The sequence below is a fragment of the Sesamum indicum genome, linkage group LG11 (assembly GCF_026168435.1).
Source record: "Sesamum indicum cultivar Baizhima isolate 11 linkage group LG11, ASM2616843v1, whole genome shotgun sequence".
NCBI lineage: Eukaryota > Viridiplantae > Streptophyta > Magnoliopsida > Lamiales > Pedaliaceae > Sesamum > Sesamum indicum.
Genome location: NC_142667.1, coordinates 16,526,829 through 16,551,330, shown reverse-complemented (window position 1 = coordinate 16,551,330; position 24,502 = coordinate 16,526,829). Strand labels below are relative to the sequence as shown.

The 24,502-nt window shown below is 34.1% G+C and overlaps 3 protein-coding genes across 5 annotated transcripts; 1 reads left to right on the top strand and 2 right to left on the bottom strand.

The window, feature by feature from the left end:
* Positions 1-1,004: 1,004 nt before the first annotated feature.
* SELT (SELT-like protein precursor) lies at positions 1,005-3,521 on the bottom strand. Its single transcript, XM_011096719.3, has 4 exons — positions 3,218-3,521; positions 2,821-2,885; positions 1,956-2,274; positions 1,005-1,382 (listed from the first exon to the last, which is right to left on the bottom strand). The coding sequence occupies exons 1-4, from the start codon at positions 3,386-3,388 to the stop codon at positions 1,263-1,265; spliced, it is 675 nt and encodes a 224-aa protein (XP_011095021.1). The 5' UTR covers positions 3,389-3,521; the 3' UTR covers positions 1,005-1,262.
* A 3,730-nt stretch (positions 3,522-7,251) lies between these two features.
* On the bottom strand, positions 7,252-9,236 carry LOC105174574 (trihelix transcription factor GT-3b). The gene is made up of 3 exons (XM_011096718.3): positions 9,141-9,236; positions 8,606-8,884; positions 7,252-8,001 (listed from the first exon to the last, which is right to left on the bottom strand). Exons 2-3 carry the CDS (start codon positions 8,873-8,875, stop codon positions 7,429-7,431), a joined length of 843 nt encoding a protein of 280 aa, XP_011095020.1. The 5' UTR covers positions 8,876-8,884; positions 9,141-9,236; the 3' UTR covers positions 7,252-7,428.
* Positions 9,237-15,406: 6,170 nt separating this feature from the next.
* Positions 15,407-22,822, top strand: LOC105174573 (calcium-dependent protein kinase 13). Of its 3 annotated transcripts, XR_016062946.1 has the most exons (9): positions 15,408-16,314; positions 17,642-17,785; positions 18,097-18,249; positions 19,247-19,362; positions 19,445-19,612; positions 19,685-19,915; positions 19,991-20,129; positions 20,621-21,387; positions 21,547-22,822. XR_016062946.1 is itself a non-coding variant. In XM_020697601.2 (8 exons), exons 1-8 carry the CDS (start codon positions 15,687-15,689, stop codon positions 21,612-21,614), a joined length of 1,647 nt encoding a protein of 548 aa, XP_020553260.1. In that variant the 5' UTR covers positions 15,407-15,686; the 3' UTR covers positions 21,615-22,822. The 3 variants fall into 3 exon arrangements, 2 of the variants coding, with proteins under 2 accessions (XP_020553260.1, XP_088732017.1); XM_020697601.2 differs by lacking the exon at positions 20,621-21,387 and having other exon boundaries at positions 15,407-16,314; XM_088875891.1 differs by lacking the exons at positions 20,621-21,387; positions 21,547-22,822 and having other exon boundaries at positions 15,409-16,314; positions 19,991-20,601.
* Positions 22,823-24,502: the final 1,680 nt, after the last annotated feature.

The following is a 24,502-nucleotide window of genomic DNA, read 5'->3' as shown; positions in this document are numbered from 1 at the left end:
TAATCTCTTTGTTTTCACCTATCATTCACCTTAATATTTTACGTACAAATGCATATTGCCAGTTGTAACGATAGGACTTTGTTCTGGACAAATTGCTACTAAAGTTCTTGCTGCAGATGGGTTATGCGCAAGAACTAAATGGCATATACCTGAACCATTACTGTATTGACTTGGAAGCGGCAAATTGATTCAGGGTTTCGAAGAATGTGTTTTTGTCATTTTGCGCATCAATGTTAATCATTACTATCATGAAATGCATCCGACCGTACCAAGATTTCTTTTGTCTTCATGAGGATAGTGTTGTAAACTTCTATACCTATTGTCAGCACTCACAATTTCATAAGCAGGTCTCCGGGTGTATTCATTTTCTTCATAAACTCATCCTCTTAGGAGGTGTCGAGGCAACTAATTTAGTGAAAATTTCAATTGTAAAAAACAGCATCCCCATCCAAAAGTACTTAATATTCTGTAAACTTATTAGTTTCAATGTCATGGTTTATTCAACTTCAACATTTGCTATGATTAACCTGGCTGCACTTTAAGGATGGCGATACTAGCAGCAAACGTGAACATACAAGAGGAATTTTTGCATTAGTAGAAATTCCTTCTTCGCATGCACTATAATACACCATACGCAGAAAACTTGGAATTTCTTTTAGTGGTAGAAATTCCCTATTCCCAGCACTGCAATACACCATATGCAGAAAACTTGATCAGATAAACTTCAGATACACTTCCATTTTACAAGGTGAGCTCTCTGCAGCTTACCCTCAAATCCATCTTAAGTTCTCTTTTTTCCTCTAAAGCACCCAAGTCGCGAAATAGTTTGCACAAAGGGGTAGCTGCTCATTGCCAGTCAGAACAAAACATTGGCAGTATAGTGCCCTCTGATTCAATCAAGTGTTGGATCACATGGGCCCAATATTGGCGAATGGCTCATGATCTCCAGACCACCACAATACCAAAGATTACACAAGAAAAAATCAGAAGATATGGAGACCAAGTTTCAGAAAAAATGGCAATTATGAAAGTTTTTTCTTCTTCTCAGAATTCGGCCCAATGGTGAAACTTTAGCATTAGCATTCATGTACTAAAATCATTTGCCTTGTAGGCAAACAAGTTACGACTTATACAAAACTGGCTCCAAATTGCACCCAGTAGACAAGTTGATCATAAAAATAGTAGTTCTATATGATGGTCAAGCTCCAGAACTGCGGGCTCCACTCTAAACCTGGAAATATGTTGCGTATGATTCTAACCTTCTAGGACCAGTGCCCTCCGTGAAGGCCATCTACCACTCTTGAACTAGCAATCCTTCTAGCAACAAGATCTTTCAATTCTATCTCCCCAGGGAACCTATTCTCCTTTAGTTTAGAGAATACCTGCATCAGACAAATCAATAGGTGCAGGAATTTAGTAGCAAGACAATAATGCGGAAAACCTAACCAATTACATCTGTTATTAAACCTGCAAGGAAGAGAAACACCAAGGCCAATCACCATTATACATTCAAGAATATAGGGCCAGTCCCGGTGAGTGTCACTTCAATCTTATCAATTACTCAAAAAATTTGAACTCATTCAGGCATGAAAACTTGGATGATCACTAACCTCCACCAGTGTACATTCACAACTGATTGGTAGGCAGACAAGAAGTCCTAAGCTAGTTTTGACTTATCCCCTTTCATAGATGGTATGGAGGTTGCATGACAACAAATGCTAGAGTATTCAAAATGTAGCCACATTCAATTACAATCAATATTTAAGTCTTTCCCTTTATTGGGAAGACATACATGAACTTCCAAACCGTAGCAAACAAGGTCTTTGTAATGGTTCTGTACAAATCATGTCACTCATTGCATGTTAAGACATTCAGTATCAAGCTTGAAAATAAATCCAATGGAAATTATCAGGAAAATATCCCAGTTCGGAGAATGAAAGGTAGAGGACAATTACCAATTCACCATTACAGTACACTTCAAAAGCACCTGAACTCTGCAGGAAAGACTGAAGGAAATTTCCGAGTAGCCAAGTGCTTGCCATACTCCCAAATCTATTTGCCCGCATGGAATAGTACCATTGGGGTGGTGCAGCAAATCCTAATCTTGGAAAAATTTGTTCACCGCCCACTATAATTCCAATCACACCAAACTGAACAACTGGTACCAGTTTGCTCAACATGCGCTTAGGTAGAGGAGGAGGGTAATTTGCAAGGACAACATTGATTCCAGGAAATTGATTTTCTAACATATTCTTCATCGTGACTGCAGTCCCTCTGCCAAAATGGAAGTTCCATGAATGCACCACCATAGATAATAATAGAAACAAGATAATCTTTATTCATGCTCCTGACTTCTGCTCTTTCCCCTTTAATTGTCCTCACAGCTAGCCTTCTTGAGTGTGTGTTTAAATGATAGAAAAACTTCAACAGCAAACAAATAAATACCAGTACTATTAATGTTCACCTAAGATCTCCGAACAACTAAATTCATATTACTATTAAACATATTTACTTAGCCCATATGAGATCCTCTTCTACCTAAAATCCTTTCTAGAATGACACACGTTTTCTGTACTTCTGAACAAGAAGAATCATGACCCTGATACAAAATATTGAATTTACACCATTGATTCTCATAGAGTTCTTGACATCCGCATAGAGATTCAGTCTTTTTGCAGATGACAGTCCACAACCAAAAGCATCTTCAATGAACAATGCAGTATGCATATGGTCCCACAGAAAAGGAGACAGAAAACAGAAAAAAATTAACTACAGGAATTTCTATCAACAAAGAAAAGAAAATGGAGAACATATAAATACCTGTAAGAACAGGAAGAACAGAAGTCAATGCTAACAGTGTTTCCGAAACCAATTCCAGTAGCTTTCTGCAAAAAATTACATTAAACACACGAAAACATAAAAAAACGACATATTTAAGTTTTGACTTATTATCAGGAGATACATGCCCATTTTGGATCCAGACTTTAGCTCGAGGGAGTAACAGCAAAAGCAAAATCATTGCAGTTGAGTATTACAAGAAATGAATAAAATAAACATATTAAAAGAACAAAGACCCCTCATAATAATACATCCAATATTTCCTTCACGTACTCGTCTCAAACAAAGCAAAGAATAATTTAAAGTATTTTTCAGTAAAATCCAATTCAACCATGCTGGAGTCAATAATTCCTCTAATTGTTGAAGATATTGATCAAACCTGAGCGGGGAACTCAAGGGACGGCTGTTGTTGTTGGATTAGTGGCTGTGAAACGGGTTGATGGTGGTGATGAGCGGCGGGTTTCGACGGAGGGGGCGAAAAGAGGTTGAAGATGTCGGAGAAGAAGAGGAAGAGGGGTAGACCCACCAACAAAAGTTGCGTCCGATCCATATTTTCTCCGGAGCTCCGGATGCAATTGACGGGTTGACAAGAAGAAGAAACAAGAAAAACAGTGAAATTCGTATGAGAGGATTGATTGAGGCACCCTCTTGAGTAGCGTTTCTTAAATGTTGTACAGGATTCCAATGAAGTCGCTGTTACAGTTTCGCATTTCTTTAGATGATCCTCGTTTCTGTGGGCCACTGTGAGGCCTTTTGGAAAAAAATACGCCCATATCAATCAACCGGCCCATACAAAGTTACAGTTTCGCATTTCATAGTGAGGCGTTTTGGCAACAAAAGAAGCCCATTACATAGGCCCAAATAAATCAATCGGCCCATACAGAAAAGACTGACAGATTCAGACGTGTGCTATCTCACTGGAAATATTGGGCCCAAAGTCCATTAACTAGTCAACATCTCCTTACACGATTCAATTTTCTTTTATTACAAATCGTATAAAATGTTTTGTTTTATTTAATATGCACGTAAAAATTACATTTATAAAAATTACTCAAATTGTCCACTGAAAGTTTAGCAAATAACTCATCGTACCTTAAGTACTTTATGCTATTTATATTCCGCAAGTTCAAACTTGCTGTTAAAAGAATTCATGCTATATTGGATATTTCGTGTATTGAGTGTATGACTGATACTATCCGATAATTACATTACTCTCTTATGAGGTTTGGTGTAATTATACGTAAACCCTCTGTTGGTTTGAGAAATTACATCTAGCACCCTTGAGGTTTGTTTTCATCTAACAAACAAGTTCCCTCGTTGGTCAAAAATCACTGATATTACAAATAAAAACTGAATGAAAATTTATATTTACCCTCGACTACTAATTGCAAGTCAAATCATTTTTTGCGGACTAAAATGTCTATGTAATAGTGAAAATATACCTTTTCACATGAATTAACACGTGAAGACGTACAAAAATATTTTTACAAAGAGTTGCATCTAAAATACCCGCATCCATAGACTCTGGGATGGGTTCAGAATTACACATGCTCTCTTGTCATTTGAGCAATGTTGTACAGTAGAATTTCTATATGTCATAATTAACTTCCATTATAAGGTTAACTCGTGATCTGCTAATATTATAAGTTATATATACTACATGTTGGAAGTCATCATAATCTCATCCAATCCATTCATTCATCGGGCCATGATTATTGTCTATTGGTTGTATATATGTATTAATATATTTTTAGTCCTGTATCTTTAGAGATTTGGCAAATTTGTCCTCTATCTTTTTGGTTTGACAAATTGGTCTTGTATCTTTTTGAACACTCACAATTTTAGTCCTTTAGCCGAATTAAGCTAAATCAATGCTCATTTTGCCCTTCTATTGAATATGCTCTTCCAAATCCATACACATATTCTTGAGGATGATATCAGATATTATATATTGAGGATAAATATTGTTTTATGTAGAAAATACAAGAAAATGTATTTAAATATTACATAGATAGATAATAATTTAATTAATCCCAAGATAGAGCATTATTATTTAAGCCTAGATTAGAGAGTTACTGCATACATGAATATGCATATATATATATATATATATATATTCTCCATCATATGGCCGTAAATTACTTTTCCGCTGTACAGTAAAATTTATTCTACGAAACATATAAAAGATTAATTTCTCTTTTAGGGGTATCAAATATCAAAATTTCCCTTCCTTATGATCAAAACAAACTAATATAAACCGTAGAACATTTATTATAAACTGAATGCATTAAATCCTATGAAAAAATTATAATTTTAGTCATATAAAAGTTACGGAATTAAATTGCAAAACTCAATTCATGCAAGATAAAAAAAAAATTCACCTCTATAAATTATAGGACTAGAAGTATAATTTTTTCTAATCCTAGCTATTTCAATTCTTAGTCCCCTCTTACTAGCTAACTTTATGATCATGGTTAACAAAGGTGCTAGAGAAATACATAAATACACAACATATATACACGCTCACCTACTAATTTGATTGATCAAGAAAATAGTATTTTTTGCCCCTAACTTGGGCATACACTTTCGATTTCATCGGGGATTATCGATTTTTACTTTAGCTTGCATAACTTTTAAAAAATAACAGTTGATGATATCTTAGCACGTGGTTGTTAAGTGCTGATTCTGAAAATTTAACGTGTCCTTTTCCATTATATATATAACATAAAGGTGATATGAGAACAAAATTATTACTTTTTTGGAATTAAGTTGTGAGATCAAAGGTGAGAATTTCGTAGCTAATATGATCAGAAGTGTAAAGACGACCCTAAATTATGGGATAAAACATATTATTTCCCCTTGATCGATCACACACACACATATATATATATATATGCTTAATAGAAATTAATGTTTGTGCATCATTAATTCATTAATTACAGCTGCATAATTAAATTCTTGTCCAACCAAATCGATAAACAGATATGGGCATTTGATATAATCCCTTGCTTTAATTTGGTGGGAATAATTATGATGATGATTTTAACGTAGCTAGACATTAATATATAGCTAACTAAAAACATGTACCATATATATAATTAGTGAGGTGGTTGAAGAAAGGGTTAAAATGAAAAATAAATAATCTGTATTGCGTAGTGATTACTCTACACGTACAATGATGGCCCTAAATGTGAAAGCATTGCAAATATATGCCCATCGCCCACCACCTAATCAATTATGTAATATTGCTGATACTGCTGCATCCATTTCTGTGTTCAAAATCTCGAATATTCTCATCTATCTTTATTTGACTTTATGCATCACCACAAAACATTTTGACATGTCTTTTCCTAAATTATCATCTAATTATAACATCTATTATACTCCTACTTTATTGCTAATAATCATACAAGGATATATGGCATCCATCCTTCAAATCTACCCTACACATATATACTACATATATTGACTTAAATGTATTATTAATTTCGTCATTTAATTTATTTGGTATTTTTTGTCTTTTAATTTTTTGAGATAGCATTTTGGTCCAGCATGTTTTTTAGTTTTTGGGATTCTAGTCCTTTTTTTTTTTTTTATCGGAGTTCACCATTCTCGATAGAAAAATGCATGCAGCTCTCACGTGACGCTTTAATATAAGGGCTTTTATTCCTATTGGCCCATTTTTTTCAGCAACTTTGTCCTTTAATATTCTATGGTAGCATTTTGATCCTACATCTTTTTAATTTTTATAATTTCAGTTACTTTTCTTTTTTTTTTTTGGCTGAAGTTCACCCTTCTCGTTGGTGGAAATGAATTCTGCAGAAGAAAAAGACCGAAATTGCGAAAATTTAAAAAGTGCAGGATCAAAGTGTTACTCTAAAAAGCTAAAGGACAAAAATACCAAAAATAACCTCGTATATATTAGATGGATTGTAATAACAATAAAGTTATGGTTATTGTTATATATAAGTAAATATATTGATCAGCAAGCACCCCCGATTTCTCTAACTCTATCGAGTCATCCTAAAATTGGATTTGGTTTATTAAGTACTTGCTTGCTTGATGAGCTAGATAGATCGATAATTTAATTTAAATGTGTTATACTTGATATATAATTAATTAAATTTTAATTAAACTCAATCTGAATTAGATAGATATAATTTAACCCGATGGTAGTTTTATTTGGTTACCAAAACACATGATCATAACCTTAGTTTCGTATTTTCTTCTTTTCTTCCAAGAAACTGCATGGACTAGAAATTTCAAAGCTTCTAATCCTACCCACGAAAGTTCCAACATTCTAGTAAATGACATCAACTTAAAAAATGTCCTAAGATTATTGATCTTGTAAAAGTATCCAATAACACAAAAATTACCAACTTATAACTAAATCAAAAGAGCAAAAGCATAGAATTAATCTTAACCAATAATTTATATTAAGAATAACTAAAATTAATTAATAATTAAGCTAGACAAGATGAGTTCCAAGATTAAAACAAACCTGTCCAGCACGCGCATGCAGATCCGAGAGAAAAATTAAACAAAAACTTAAAGAGAGAGAGAGAGCACAGATATATCTTACAATGTTGTTTACATGTCTTCTCTCCTAAGCTTGTTCAAAAGCGCTGTAATAAGAGCATCCCTTTTCTCAGCCCTGGCTTCTTCCCTAACTTTCCTTTGTTCTTCCCTTTCCCTCCACCTCCTGTCCATCATTATCCTCTCATTTTCCAATGCCTCCATCGTCTGCCGCCACTCCATTTCTTTTACTCTCCTCTCCTCTTCCCTCGCTTCATACGCTTTCAGCCATTGCATTTCGATTTCCATTTGTTGCTTCGTGAATTCCTCCATCATTTCCCTTATTCCCTTAATTATCATCATTGGTGAATTGCTTCCTCCAACTTGAGGAATATTACTATAATTCCCCTTCACTTTCCTCTTCTTTTTCGCTCCGCCTTTTTCTCCTTCGCTGTCTTCGTTTTCATCTTCTTCATCGGATGAAAATTGCGCTGCCGTCTTATTCTTCTTTGAGCTGGTGGCGGCTCCCCCGCCCTCGGCCTCCAGCCACAGCATTCTTTGCATCCTCGCAGCAAATATGGTTTGCAGCTCGTTGTAGAATGGGAATTGTTGTTGCCTCATCCCTTCTGCCTCCATAGTTTCACATCCCTAACACATTAATATATAAATATATGAACACACACACACACACATATACATCATCAAAATCAATGGTATTTGCAATTTAATACATGAATATATATGTTATTATGAGTTTACATGCCAGAAAATGATCATTATTATCTTCAAACTCATGTTGTTCTTGAAATATTACTCTACAAATTCAAACAATAATCATCTCATACAAATTCACGACGACAATTATTGATGTGTCAGGTGAATATCACATATACCAAAATGCTGAAATCATATCATGTTAATGTATATCTAGGTATGTCTGTGTTTGTTTATATACATATCTATAACTATACACTAAAAGATGATCATTGTATTATATAAAATATATACTCATGTATATAGTCTTCTTCTGCAGAAGGATTATGAATTTCCCAACATATGTAGCTAGGATAAAACTAATTATTAACAAAAAAGAAGTATAGAATTAACCATCCATTTAATTTGGATGAAAATTCGTTAATTAAAAGATCCACATAGATATATATATATATATATATATAGAGAGAGAGAGAGAGAGAGATAGCATTTAATTTCTTATTTCTTGAACTTTATATATATGTATATACATGTATACCTTGTAGCGTGTGACTAGGTTTTTCCACTTGCACTTGCACTGCTCCGCGCTTCTGCTATAACCCTTTTCTTTCATCCGGGTGGAGATGAGATCCCACAAAAGCTTATTACGTTTTGTTTCCATGAAAGTCGGGTCGAGCTCGGCCCGGATAATCAAGAAATCCCGGGTCTCCTGAATACTCCATTGAGGAAACCTATCTCCACTACTACCCGCTGCATCAATACCCAGAGAGTAGTGGTGATGGAGCTGCTGGTGATGACCCGGATCCATATATACTAGCTAAAATCCAGATGAAAAAATTAAAAGACAAGGATGGAAGAAAGATTTGGTGGAAAGGGAAACCTGAGAAAAAGGGTTTGGTGGTGTTATTATATGAAAAGGGTGGTGTGAAAATATAGTGTGAAAAACTGAAAAATAAAATATTTCTTTTCCTCTGGAAAGAAAAAGAATAATAATGATTTTGAGTTTGGGTTGGGTTGGGTTGGATTGGCTTTGGTGTCAGCGGAAAATCAAACCACAAATAATTAAAACAAACCTCTATCTTTCTTTTTTCTTCATCTACACAGTTTCCTCTTCCCCTGTCTGTCTCATCCCTCTACGCGCAAACTCATTTTCCTTTTTCTTCTTTAATATATATTACTAGTTATTTTCTTTTGGAACTATATAAATATCTGCAGGTTAATTCTTTTCCGGGCCATCCACATTTGTTCATACTGCGTTTTGCTGCCGTCATGCTGACGGTGAGTGGAGACAGAGAGGTCAGACGAAGAAATTGGTTTCATTTGTTCCTGTCTGGCTTTATTCTTCTTCATGACCAGTTGTAAATACTTGTTCTACAAGCTTTTATTTTTCTCAACTTCGTCTAACTTGTAATTTCATCATTCTCTCCTTGCGTCAGATATTATTTATTATAGAAATTTCATAAATTTGTCTTGAAAAAGTATACGTCACTTAAGATCTCGTCTGCAATCAATATAGATATTTGTCTAATATTAAAATTTTATTTTCAAGTAATTAAAAATTAGTATTCCACAAATATAATATGTAATATTTGTACTTAATTGTTTGATAAATAATTCCGCGTTTCATGTGGGACTGTGCATGGGCATGTCTAATAGCGGCGCGTATGTGTATTTGAACCGTGTGTTTTAGGTACCAATTAAATGGCTAATTTAAATCTTTTTTTGACAATAATAAACATAATTGAATTGTATCCAAAATTAATTATTTATCGGAATGAAATTTCGTTGGATATTGCATCTCGACATTACCTAATAATAAAAATGATTTATTCAACAAAGAAAATATGAAGTAGTTAAAGGGATTTTTATTTTAATTAGAAAACATCTCATAGATCTCCGTAATGATCGATAAAACTATATCTATTATCTTATCGATTTAAATAAATTTTATGTCCGTTCAAGTATAATTTATTGTCACTAGAAAAAAAAATAATTATTGACTATAATTTTAATAACTATAAACTAAAAACTATGGTAAGTAATTTTTATTGATCATGGTTAAATAAAATCGATGCAAAAAATATGAATTTTCTACCAAGAAAAAACTATTTGTCATGGCAAATATTTTAGCCACCCTCGCAGATAGCACGACTAACAACCGTTGCATGGCCATAGTCAATGATATTTGCTAGGTCTATTTTATTTTTAACTATGGCAATTAGCCATAATCAAATATTGCATTTTTTATTGTGTTTGGAGATTGTGTATAGAGATTATGTTCATTTTTCTAAATAGCTAATTGTCATGGCATGTTGTTTATGTGTATATATAAATATTTTTTTATAATTTAAAATATATTATAAAAATAAAATTTATAAATTAATATATTATTTTTAAAATAAAAAAATCAATTTAAAAGTGTTATCGACATAATAAAAAAATTAATATTATAATGCAACGAATCGTAATTTATGAGTAAAAAAATATTATTTTTTAATATTAGTATAGATAAAAGTAGTAGGCAAAAGAACTGAAAATATTATTTGCATGGGGGATTCGGCTTTTGGCTTTGCAAATTCGAGAGGAGAAAGGAGAATTGTGGGCTGTCTCTCTATCTCTCTGTCCCATTAATTTTTTCCGTTTCCTCGGTTTGGACTTTGGTCTAATCAAAGACGCGGGATTCTGTCATGTCCCACGTGCGATCGCCTACCATGTCCGTCCACGTGTCATGCATGCATGACCCCGAGTTTGAAAATCTGGGACCCGCTTCTTGCTTGTTCACACTCGCATCCGCGGCTTTCTCACGACTTCTTTCACTTTGTATAACTGTACCGTATTGTATTCATTCCTCCCCAATTTCGATTTGTTTGATTGCCTTGTTGGCTTCTTGTAATAATAATCACATTTTTGCCCTAATTTGAGGGTTTGGGGATGGGGAGGTGGTTTCACATTTTTTGGTGGTTTGTTGATGTTCAAGTCATTTTCACTGGAGTGGCTCCTCATCAACTTTGGCTTCATCACTAGAGGAATTTAATGCTTGAACGCATGGAATAAACAAACTCAAACAATTAAACTTGTGTACTCCTTGACGGGTCTACTCAGAAATGCAATAAAAAAAAAAACAAAAATACCCCTCACAATATTTTAAATGCTCAAACAGAAATTAAATATGACAAACATTTATTCGTGTTAGATCGCACCTAATTATCTTATCAATTTACTCGGTGCCCGAAATCATCATGGTTCATTATTTAGTACTTGGAGGACAGAGAGGGACATTATAAGAAAGAATATTCTTCAATTTTTTTTTCCGATTTCGCTCTCATCCAAATTAATTTAAATATAAAAAAGTCACAATTATGTACTTTCCAAAAAGTTTAACGTTTACTCATTTTATCATACTCCAACACTTAATTGAATTGCAATTTCAAACTCGAATCACATGTTTAGGCACCCAATATTTTCAAATCAATAATAAAAAGAATATTTTTTATTCATTTAAATTGGACCAATAGCAAGTTGTAATTAAAAAAAATAAATAAATTATAAATTATCACTTTCACAAACAAAGGAGTGCATGGGTAGTAATAAATTTCTCAAACTAATTAACATGGACATTATAATAAGCAATAAATAAAATTGGAAGTCAAAATGCAGAAATAATGAAAGGGATTTGTTGTTGGTGAGTGTGGATGAATTTGAATGTTGTTGATGTACGTGATGTACTATGCACAAATTTCTTCCTAACATTTGACTTCAATGTGCAGTTTTTAGTTTTTTCTTGTCCATCTTAGAAATTGGTGATAGTGTTAAACAAGTATGCGCTCTGACTTAATTATTCTCAAGACTCAAGAATTAAATATCTTATTGACCATGGAAGAATAACGTATGTATGTCGGATCTGCTTGGAGCTTTCCCAGCCATAGATCTACATATATACTCAAAAAATTCAAATTCCACGTCTACAAATAATAATAAATCTCTATGAGCTTGGTTTACATGAGCTACATCATTTATTATTATTTCAGTTCGTATGATTCTTTTTTTAAATTAATAATAATACTTTTTTTTTTTTAAATTAGTCGTTATGATTTGTCATTTTAGTGTGTATATAATAAATAATTTTTTTATATTTTAAAATATATTTTAAATAAAAATAAAATATATGAATCATAAATTGCGTTTAACGTGGAGTCATTTTCGTAAAAATATAAATAAATAAATAATTTCAATTAATTTTAAAAATTTTCTAATGAGAGGTATGATTGCACTAATTGTTATTTGTAAGTGTAGAGGATTTTTATTTTTTGTTTTAGCTGTTATGGCACGCTGTCCCTGCGTACATATAATAAACTGGCTGTTGTGGAATGTTGTTCTTGCGTGCATATAATAAATAATTTTTTAAGTTTTAAAATATATTATAAATAAGAACAAAATGTAACAAATCAATACATTATATTAAAAAAAAAAAAAAGAAAACTAATTTATTAGTTGAAGTGTATTTTTTACTTTGCAAAAAATTGATGTGAAACTGTGTCATTAACCGCCATTTGTGAGTATAGAGCCCATTTCCTTTTTATATTAGTATAGATAATTATTTATGCTTTAAAATACATTATAAATAATAATGATAATAATAATAATAATATATAAACCAACATATCGTATTTAAAATAAATAAATAAATAAATAATATAAAATAAAACTATTTTAGAAATATTATCAACACAAAAAAATTAGTGCGAGTGAAACCAAAGTGACGAGGACGAGTCAAGTGATGCTATGGGGCAGGACAGTTGGAGTCAATAAGGAAATGTCATTCTTGGGCTAGGGATAACTCGTAGACCCAATACTCAGTTATTAGGCTTAACTTTTTGAAATTGGGGTGTTGGGCCTATGACACGGCAAATTAGATTGAATTTGGATCCTTCTGAGAAAACCCAAACCCGCATATTAATACAAATTCCTCTCGCTGGAGCTGTGTGACCCAAAGAAAGAAAAAAGAGTTTTATTTTCATTTTTAGTTTCAGTTTCAGCATTTTTAATAGAATAAAAATACTTTATTAACTTTTATATGAGAAATAAAATATGTTAGAATTATATATTTCAAATCTAGGTTTATAATTGTGAGAGATGAGAACTTGTTTGAATTTGGTTTAAGGATGAATTACAACGAGCTTTTTTAATATTTATCATAATTATAAATATTTTTCATTGTATGGAATTACGAGGTCTAGCTAGAAGAATAGTTTGAAAAGTAGATTTTTAATAGATTTAGGCTGTAAATATTGATTGAAAATGAACATTTTAAATTTAATTGGATTAGAGAAATAAGCTTTGAAAATTGTTATAACCAGTGTAAAATTGAAAATGAAAAATGAAAACCAAACACCCAAGAATTGGATTTCCAAGAACAATACATGATGATAACCCAGTCAACGGAATGACGAGCATGAATCCAAAGTACGATGAGTAAGCAGAGAGATCATAAGTGTTGCTCAATCTTTTACCAACACCACAAAAAGCGCAATCTGCATTAACCCGTTTTCTTTCGTTCTCGATCACAAAAAGCAAACACGCATTATGGTTTTTTAGACTGCAGAACAAACATAGGAGAAAGCGATCTGCTACTTGTCTATATTGAATGTTATTATTAGTGGTATAGAAAAGAAACAAGTGAGACAACGTGATCCCTACATATCAATTGGGTTGCAAATAAAAGAGACAACACATGGCATCTTTTGTTCTTAATTCCCGCAAATACCTTCTTTTAAGGTTTTTAGCATAAATGCCCCTCCTTTAAGCTTTTTGGTTTGCTGATTCCTTGTGACTGAATACAGATGTATTTGGTGCTATTATCCAACTCCCACCTCCATCGCCATACCAAGCCAAAATCTCATCATTACACTATACTCATTTTCATTTTGTTTAATCATATATGTGTTGTTCTTCTGACACAACAAGAAATGGGGTTTGACTGTCTTGGACCAAAACTCACACCAATTCTAAATGTTAATTTATGTGACTTTCTGTTCCTCCGACACAAACGGCTTCACCAACTTTTAGACACGAATTAATTGTTGAAAGTTAGTAATGTGACATCATGTATTAATTTAAGGATAATCTTAAAAAATAATTGATTCGGATAGAGATCCTTTGTGTTCGAGAGTTAATTTTAAGGTTGATTGAGTAGTGACTTCATAACGATCTGGAATACAGGTCTGATAAGTATTTTGAGTTGGACTAATGATTGTTGATTTGCACTCACAAATTGTTAGGCTAGCTAAGGTTGCTGTCTGGTAAAAAAATCTTCCAAAATTTAAATCAATTTAGAGTTCGAGATTATAAGGGATTTCACTATGCCATCTCTTCTACAGAGTAAGATTTAGTAATAATTAATGCATACCTGGCAAATGAATCCTTCATGGATTCATAGGCATTATGCGTCTGAATCCATATGGACCACGTGTCAATAGGACAACCGTCGGATGAGTACCCCGAATCAATGACTATCCAAGTGGATCGTCGAGTCAAAAGAGTCGGGTATGACCAGACTCGATAAAGAAATACGCAAATTTTTAGAGTGTCTAGGCATTTTTTTATTTTCTTGAGGTCATTTTGATCTTTTTCCTAATTTACTATATCTTTTCCTTATCATTTTTGTAAGTCTAACTTTATGAAATGTTAAAAAATAAGAAAAATAAATTAAGATGAAAAAGGAAGTATTTATTTTTAAATTCTTGGCTCCAAAAGTTATGAAATTGATGCATTCTTATTTTGTTTTGACTCCCTTGACCATAAATACAATAAACAATTGTAACAATGATTACTTGTTTCAGCTTTGCATATAGTCTTTATCATTCTAAACCTTCAATTTGTGAGCTTAATGATGGAGATGACAATCTTATCTAAGATTTGAAGGAGCTTCTAAAGAAACACAACAATTACCTTTACTCCCAATAAATTAATTTTTAAAGCCATTAATTTTTTTAGTGTACTTCTATTAGTAGTATGTTAGTTTTTAAATTTATTGATTAATTTAAAAATATTAATATATTATGATATTTTAATAATATTATGGTGGAAGATTTAAATCTCTCAACTAATTCTGTTTATATATATAAAAAAAGAGAGGAGTTTTGGCGATTTATGGCCAAGTGGAGGGAACGGAATTATGCAAGCGAGCAGCAGTGGAAAAAGGCAGCCGCTCGCCAACTCACTGTTTCCAACTCCCGTCCCGTTCGTTTAACCGACAGAATATATTTACAAAAAAACAGAAGAAAAAAAAAATATTATATTCACACTGAACAAATATTCGTTACGAATATTTTTAATCCAAAAAGTAAAGTATTCAAAATGATTTCTCTCTCTACAAAAAAAAGTATCTGAACCGTTAGCGTACCCACTTCTATTTGCAGAGTTACACGCAGTGCACACACTCCATCACTCATATGTTCACTCGTTCCGTGTAAAGTTGCACGCATTATCGTCCCAGAGCTCAGCTTTAGTCTCTCGAGATTTAGGGTTGCGAAGTCCAATCATGCGAAGGCATAGTTGCAAGCACACTTGCGGCTAGGGTTTTGCTCGATTGAGAAATCTCTAGTGAAGTCCTGATTTGAATGGGGAACTGCTGCAGATCTCCGGCTGCGGTTGCCAGAGAAGACGTCAAGTCGTCCAACTTCTCCGGTCATGATCACGGCCGGAAAGACAAATTATCCGGCAACGTGAAGAAAGCAGTAACTGTTTTGACAGACGTTAAGAAGGAAAACATTGAGGAGAAGTACTTAGTTGACCGTGAACTGGGCAGAGGGGAGTTTGGCGTTACTTACTTGTGCATTGAGCGGGAAACGAGAGAGCTGTTGGCTTGCAAGTCGATATCGAAGCGGAAGCTGAGGACTGCTGTTGATGTGGAGGATGTCCGGAGGGAGGTAGCTATAATGAAGCATTTGCCGAAGAATTCGAGCATCGTGAGCTTAAAGGAGGCGTGCGAGGACGAGAATGCCGTGCATTTGGTGATGGAATTGTGTGAGGGCGGGGAGCTGTTTGATAGGATTGTCGCGCGTGGCCATTACACAGAGCGTGCGGCAGCCGCCGTGACAAGGACTATTGTTGAAGTCGTGCAGCTGTGCCACAAGCATGGGGTGATCCACAGGGATTTGAAACCGGAGAATTTTTTGTTTGCAAACAAGAAGGAAAATTCACCACTTAAAGCAATTGATTTTGGTTTGTCCATTTTCTTCAAGCCAGGTTAGTCAAGTAATGTTCGTTGTTTCTGGATTTTGTTTGGTGGATTGATGTCTTAGGTTGTAAGATCATTAGATAGTTAATTGAGTTACTTCTTTAATCAATTGTTTGGCTGTCCATGGATAAAGTGGTATCTACACAATTATATGCTCACAGACGTGGATATGGAAATATCTACATTATAGTGTTTGCCCGCACAGTTAATCTGTCTTAGTTTCTGTGAATGTGTTAAATAAAAGACTCCGTTATGGTAGATTGTTTTGGAATCTAACAAACTTAATGAAAAGGTTATGAGAGATTTTGGTCATTGAAATAATATGATTAAGTTGAAACGGAATATTGGATAATGTGATTTGATATTGTTGGTGTATAGGAGACTAGTCTGTGTGGTGCTGTTTTGTTCCATAAGTAATTACATAGAAATAGCTTCTGTTCCTTCTAAGGAGTGAGAATTGCTTTTGTGTCACCTCTGTATTGATCTCATTGAATTTCAGTCTGCAAATTAGGGTGCGTAACTGTGACCTTGTAGGATGAAAAGTAAATTGACGTCTTACTTTCTATTTCTAATTGAGTTCTCTTACTACCTTGAACTATTGTCAAAATGTCAGTTACTTGAATACTCATTTTGCCAGGTATGAGTGGAAGAAGTTTGTTCGTTTTCTTCTGTTAGTAAAACCGATATTATTTTCTCTAGTAGTGATTTGAAAAGAATTCTCTGGTATTGGCTATTTCCCTTCATGTTTTCATATAAACCTATTGTAGCATGCGATCAAAGTGGAGAGTAGTACTGAACTGACAGACTGAGCAAGTTAAGTGTTTTATTCACATTTCTGAAGTAGGCTTTTACTCGAAGCAGTTTGACATTAAGAATTGATACTAAGCTGAGCTTGATCAATCAAAAGAAATATGATAATAATATAGAAATTAGACAGAGACTTGGTTCTTTTGTTCGCTTTATTGTATTTGAGACAGCAACAGGAAAGCAAATTTAGTCTATTTTCAAAGAAATTACGGTAACTTCTTCATATTCCTGAAAATCATGTCATGCTAAGCTTGGTCCAAGCATCCCTAATGGTATGCATGTGATATAACCACTCCCTTTAAGCATCCATTTCTCATCCTACCCTGAAAATCTTTAATTATAGTTTTTGCATTCTTTTCCAAAACTTTGTATTTAATTCATGGTGTAAACCAATGCGTTTTCTGAAAAATTCTGAGGAAGGAATGTCTAGATATGCTCGGTTACATGTAATACGAAAATGCTCTTGTATCACCATTGGTAATAATACATGCTATTACTTTTACAATTGCATTAATTCTTGGGTTCTAGGTGAGCGGTTTTCTGAAATCGTGGGAAGCCCTTACTATATGGCTCCAGAGGTTCTCAAGCGAAACTACGGGCCAGAAATAGATATCTGGAGTGCAGGGGTGATTCTCTATATCTTGTTGTGTGGAGTTCCTCCATTTTGGGCTGGTAAATTCCCTTGTTATTATCTCTCTCTCTCTCTCACCCAACCCATCCACACACACAAACACACAAATGCATATATCTCAGTCACTGTTTTCTCTAACTATGAGTTGTATAGAGTACTTGTAAAATGCTATCCCATAATGCTTTCGGTTTCAGGGGAGATCACATGTTCTGGCATTTGATGATGAATCCCAATTAGTTTATATTACCATTTATGCTTTTCTCTGGCTCGTTTTGTTGTCTTGAGTGGCTCTTGCATCCATAGAACATGAAATATCCAAAATGATGTGACATTTAGACAAATTCTTACGCAGAATCTGAGCAAGGTGTTGCCCAGGCCATCATACGCGGGAAGATAGATTTTGAACGCGAACCATGGCCAAGTATCTCGGAGAGTGCTAAGAGCCTTGTAAGACAGATGCTGGAACCAGATGCTAAGCTTCGGCTGACAGCAAAACAAGTCCTTGGTATGTTGGCTTTATGTCCAGTTGGTTATCCCTTCTGATGAATTCTTGAAATGCGCACTTATCAGTGTCACATGTTTCCTTCCGAATCAATAAATTGTTATTCACTTCTACCTTATGCTTTTCCAAAGGTAAGGTAGTCTTCTGGTGTTTTATCATCATGCCCGATTTAGTACCTTAGGTTAGTCTGGGATACATTCTCATACTTAAGACTCTGTTAGATCTTCTGTTTGTTATGCCAATTTTACTCTTAGGTTATTCATCATTGTGCACATGAAGTTGCATTAATTTATTGCCCGTGGCAATTCATAGCTAAATATGGAGGCCATATTGTTTAAGAAATTATTTGGTTGAGTGATTGTGTTTCTATTATTCTGATTGATATCCTATATGAAATCACCATCTACACTGTTGTAATTGGTACATATGCTATGACCTGAAACATGCACAAACTGGTTAGTATTTGATTCTGAACCGACGAAGATGATCATATTTTATGAATGTACACATGGTATGCATGAGGATTTGCCATTTCATTTTGTTTCTGGATTTCTTTTTTGATAATTTGTAATCTAATATTTTTAAATTTAAATACTCTATGGAATTTTAAATAATTTTCTTTAACTTCTTTGATTGCTTGATATCATCAATTACCATTGGGTATTCTTGTCTTGTGCATTATATTTCAAAATGCCAGATGATCTTTATGCATTAATAATTTGTCGGAGCTTTCAGTTTGACATGAGGTTTAATGGTTTGTGAATAAGTGTTATGACCCGTGAGCTTTTTATTTTTAGATAGAGAAAGAAAAGGGAAATATGAAATGAAAAGTATGTATTTCTAGAAATTGCCTCGTTGATCATGAAAATTTTGTGGATTCTGAATCAATTATTTCCTCTGGTGAATCTGTTGATGCAAATTTTTTCTAGGTTTAAGGTAAATGTTCTATGTATGTGTTGGACATTGGCTGCTTTGTCAAATGAATGTTTTATATTCGCAGAACATCCTTGGCTCCAAAATGCAAAGAAGGCTCCGAATGTTCCACTTGGAGATGTTGTCAAGTCAAGACTGAAGCAGTTCTCGTTGATGAACAGGTTCAAGCGGAAGGCTCTTAGGGTTGGTTGATGATTATACCTTTGTGAATCTTTTCTGCAATCACATTCTATACTGACAAAGTTTTGTACTTCTGCTTGATTAGGTCATTGCTGATTTCCTATCTAATGAAGAAGTTGAAGGTATCAAAGAGATGTTTGCTAGGATAGACACTGATAATGATGGTACTGTTTCAACTGAAGAACTAAAGGCTGGGTTGCAAAAGTTCAATTCGCAACTTCCCGAGTCTGAAGTAGAGATGCTCATTGATGCTGTGAGTATTAAAGGAATCTGTTGTCATCATCTTTATAATCATATTCTTACGCTTTTCATTTCTTTCTAACAGGTGGAAAGCAACCGTAAGGGTACATTGGACTATGGAGAGTTTCTTGCAATTTCACTCCATTTGCAGAGGATAGCTAATGATGAACATCTTCACAAGGCGTTCTCTTATTTTGATAAAGACGGAAATGGTTACATTGAGGCCGATGATCTCCGAGATGCCTTGATGGAAGATGGGGCCGATGATAGCACGGATGTCGCAAATGACATTTTCCAGGAGGTTGACACGGACAAGGTGAAAATAAAACCTTTGGTATTGATGTAATGTAGCATATGAATATATTGTCACTGCATTTCACCGTGAATGCAGGACGGACGCATCAGCTATGATGAATTTGTTGCGATGATGAAAACTGGAACAGATTGGAGAAAGGCTTCTCGACATTACTCAAGAGGGAGATTCAATAGTCTGAGCATAAAATTGATGAAGGATGGTTCTATTAACTTGGGTGAGTAAACATACACGATTAGGCTGGTTCTCTCATTCGTATGCGTTGCCAAGTTGTTGCTCATCGGTATTGAACTTACCCTCATTATCATTACTGCGGCCTGCCTTTATGAAACGAGGTTCCATGATTATGGATGAGGCAGGTACATTTGGTAGCATCTTGAAGGTGATGATTTAGCAAAGCACAAAGCCTTGTAGTCCACGAATATATTGTGTTTAGTCCTATTCTCTCATTTCTCTCAATATTTCAATTGCCTGTTGATGAATGAGATATTTGGTAATGTAGTAAATATCAGTGTCAAAAGAACTAGCTCTCGAGTGTGCATTCCAGTTTGTGCAAAATGATTTTTCTTTCCTTTGTTTGTCCACTTCCTAGATTAGGGCATTGCTATATGCTTGTATGTAACTAGAAATTTGTGAACACATGTTTATCTTAATTACGTTCCGTGATAGAAGAATTCTGATATTTTTAAGTTTTGCTTGACTTTACAGCTATATAACTCTTGATACCACTTGGATCAAAGAGACAGATGGGGCCTCTAAATTTGAAATCTTCTTGATCTTGTTCTTTTCCTCATTACCTACCAGAATCGTTATCTTCTACTCCCTCTCACTTGTGGTCACCAAATATGTAAAGGAACGGATAACTATTATCATCTAAACAATATCTGCTAGGCTTGCATTTGGGACTTTCATACTTGATGTTCTCTTTCGATATCGGTCTATCCGAATGTCCTGCCACACACTTGCAAATTAATGGTGTCATACTGAGAACTGCCTTCCCTGTGGATTTATTTCTATTTCTCATGCTTTATGATGGATCTCTTCTATTTTTGTTGACTGTTCCTATTGTTATTTACAATTTTTATACTGCTCCGAGGGTAAAAATGCAACTCTCAAAAGTATAGTGTGATCACCTTGATGAGCTTCCTTCCACCACTCAAAAAATCCTAACCATCATTATTATATGTTGTATCAACTTTTCTGTTCTATGCCTTCACCACTACTTTTGATTGCCCAGTTGACCCTGTCTCGCTGGAGTTGCTATATGCTATCACCCCTTAGTTCTAGCTTAGTTAGTCATCTCTCTCGTTTATTGCAACTGTAACCTTGTTATGATTTCTTCCTTCTACTACCCAATTGCATTTGTGTTGTTCTAGGGTGGCCTGCCACCTGGAGTGTTTTTTCACTCTTGCCTGTTGCACTTGGGAATGTAACTTTGATACATTTTACCGTTTGTCTACCAAAATTTTGCTGAGGTAAGCTGGTGTAAAAGTGACTATCTTACTGGTAGGAAATCCTGTCCTTGTTTTTTGACGAGACATGGATTTCACTTGTTTAAAAGGTGAAGCCTGGACCGCTGTACTATATTTACTGAACTTCAATATTTATGGGACTCTTCCTTGCATGTGAAACAGGACTACTAATGGAAAACGAAGTAGAAAGAAAATATCTAAAGCTGCTTGTTCCCCCTGTTCTCTCCTAGGGTAAGGACTGATTGCTCTTGTCCATCACCCTGGACTGTAACATTAGAAAAGTCAATTTGCAAATTCCTGGAGCAAGCTTTATCTCTTAATTGATTATTTGACTTTCCTCCGCTTTAATTTGCTCCTTCATTTTTTCCTCCTTGTTTTGAGAGAAGATACCTAGCGGTTGCCGGTTGGTCTTGTGATAATCAGCCATAGCATTTGTGCTATTATTGTTTTCATCCTTTTAATGTATATATCTCGATGATGGACCTGATAAAAGCCAATTTAATAGAGAAACCAACTGGAGGATGTATATTATTTTCTTAATCTTCTGCATTATTGCAGTCTTTCCTTTTTGTGCGGGTGCAATTGTTCTTTCGGTTTTTGCTGACCACTTTTATTCTTTTGCATTGGTATGTATTTAAATCATTTTGACGAACTCCTCTGGCCAAAGTTTTCGGCTAGTAGTTATCGTGTAAGGAAGAAGCATCACAGGATGTAATTTGATTTGTTTTGCATTCGTTATCATCTGTCATCATTGTGTTCTCCTGTGTTTATTATGTGATTGCCTGGATTTTTCGTTTCAGGAAATCAGGAAAGGCAACACGCCCCTTTGGTTGTAGATTGAGTTATTGTGTGCTGTGTTTTTTTCTGCAGGCATCTGATATGCATGCATCCACATATCTTATAATCGTGACAAAAGTTAGTGTCCCATCAATCTGATAATATTTTTCTTACTTTTTTCAATCTGCGTGCGGCTCTTTGTGGGCCATTAACCATCTGCTACCATTACTGTACGGGTTACGTAGTTAACAATTACCAGGACTATGTCGAATCTTAACAAGTAATAGAATTGCATGGTTCTATGCATCATCTGTTAGTTTTCCACGTTTTTTCTACCATTATTTTAGTGTGGTGGAATCATATTTGCATTAAAATTATGAAATTAATGGTAGGTGCCCATTTATTTAAACGCTGCATTTTCAACTATTATTGGAGTGGGATATCATGTGCGGCTTATGATATGACACGAGTGAAATCTGTATTTGAAAGCAGGATTTTGAGATTTCCCTGGGTTGTTTTTATTGGATTATAATGAGATAAGGATATGGAATGAATCATAGTTGGGGATGGATAGACTAGAAATTGTATTGTCGAAATCAATTCAGCCATGTTCCTTTGTTTCTTTTTGCCCTGAAGAGTATAAGAAGGCTATTTTGGTATACACATATATGCCAGGTTGTCAGATAAATCAATTACTCTGCGTTTGTTTCAGATTCTAACCGCTCAATCTTTGTTCTCTTATGTTTCAAGGATAGAAGATCTCGGAACCATATTTCTTTATATGATCTCATCTGGTAGAAAATACAGACAAAAAATCATCTGACTCTTTTGCGTCTACCCCATCACTCTGAACAATTCTATCCCGATTCACAAAGTTGATAATAACAGAAATCTCGGCATAAAAATAGTTCGTTTTTATGAAATTCTCTTTATATTAGTACGTGATAATTAATAAGAAAATGTATTTTTATTTTTAGAAAATAAAGAGCTCAAACAAGTGGACCCCTTTATCAGAAAATATTTTGATGTTTCTTATAGAAATTTGCAGTCATGCGTCGTTATCAATTTCTGGTCAATCTACATAGTAAAGCATCAGAAAATGGGCAAAGACAGAGAACACATTTAAACAATGTGCATATATAATAAATATACATCTTTTCTCATCATTAAGAAGTCGGCAATCGAACCCACTGGCTCTAGATTATCATGAAAAGTCGGCAGTTAGGCAATATATACAAACTTACTTTCATTTTAGCAAAAAAGTTATTCACCAAACAAACATTTGTTTGAGAGCGCTAAGTTGTCTTCACATCCTCTTGAACTATGTACCTTTGAAAGAAATAAACAAGGAAATTTTATAATTTAGGCTCAAATATAAAAAATACATTGTTGTCTTTAGTAAAATTACAGATAAACCTCTTTAAAGGTATTAGTGTAATGTATTTCAGGAAGTGCTCATGATAATTTTTATCATTTAATATGAATTTATTTACAATTATAATTTATAAATAATAAAAATATTTATATAATTAAATCTAGCGTCAAAGAGGTGTTAAAGCAATTTGCTCTCTGTAATTTTGAGAGTGTAGAGTAGGGGTTGTGACTAACGGCAGTGACAGCCAATTAGCATAGAGTTCAAAAGACTTTCCACACGGTGCCGTATATAATATTAGAGCATATGAGAGAAAAACAAGAAATTCGTGGTACTTGAACAGAACTAATTGAATGGAATTGAGAAAGCTTTATCCTCGTCCTTGTTGCTATTAATAACCACCTGTCCAATAATCATCTACCTTTCTCAACGTTTTTAGTAAAAGCGCCAGAACAAAAGTAAATTAAAATCAATATCCCCTCTAAGAAGCCGTTTTTTGAACATTATCTTTGCCCATCCCAACAAATAATAGACCCACGTTTATATAGTCCGGTCGTAGGTTCATCTGTTGTGATTTTTTCACCCACTATTTTATAAGTGAAAAATTTTATAAATTTTAGTTCACGTGCATTAGTAGTCTTAGGTGCTTTTTTTTTTTAATTATTAGACGAAAAATACACGTAAAGATTAAAATTAAAAAACAAAAAAATCTAATTATGAATTGTAATATGAAAAAATCATAGTAGATGAAACCAAATTGAAAAAATCCTTAATATACGGGACCAAAAAACCGATTTTCTCCTACAACTCTATAAGATTGGGGAAAGAAAACAGAGAGAAAAAAATAGGATATGTTGTACATGTAAGCCCAAAAGCATGTTTCTCCGGAGCTGCAAAGGGCAGAAAGTAACAAGTGAAATTGAGAGGAGAAAATGGGTAAAAGCTGAAGATCAGGCTGAAAGCTGCAAT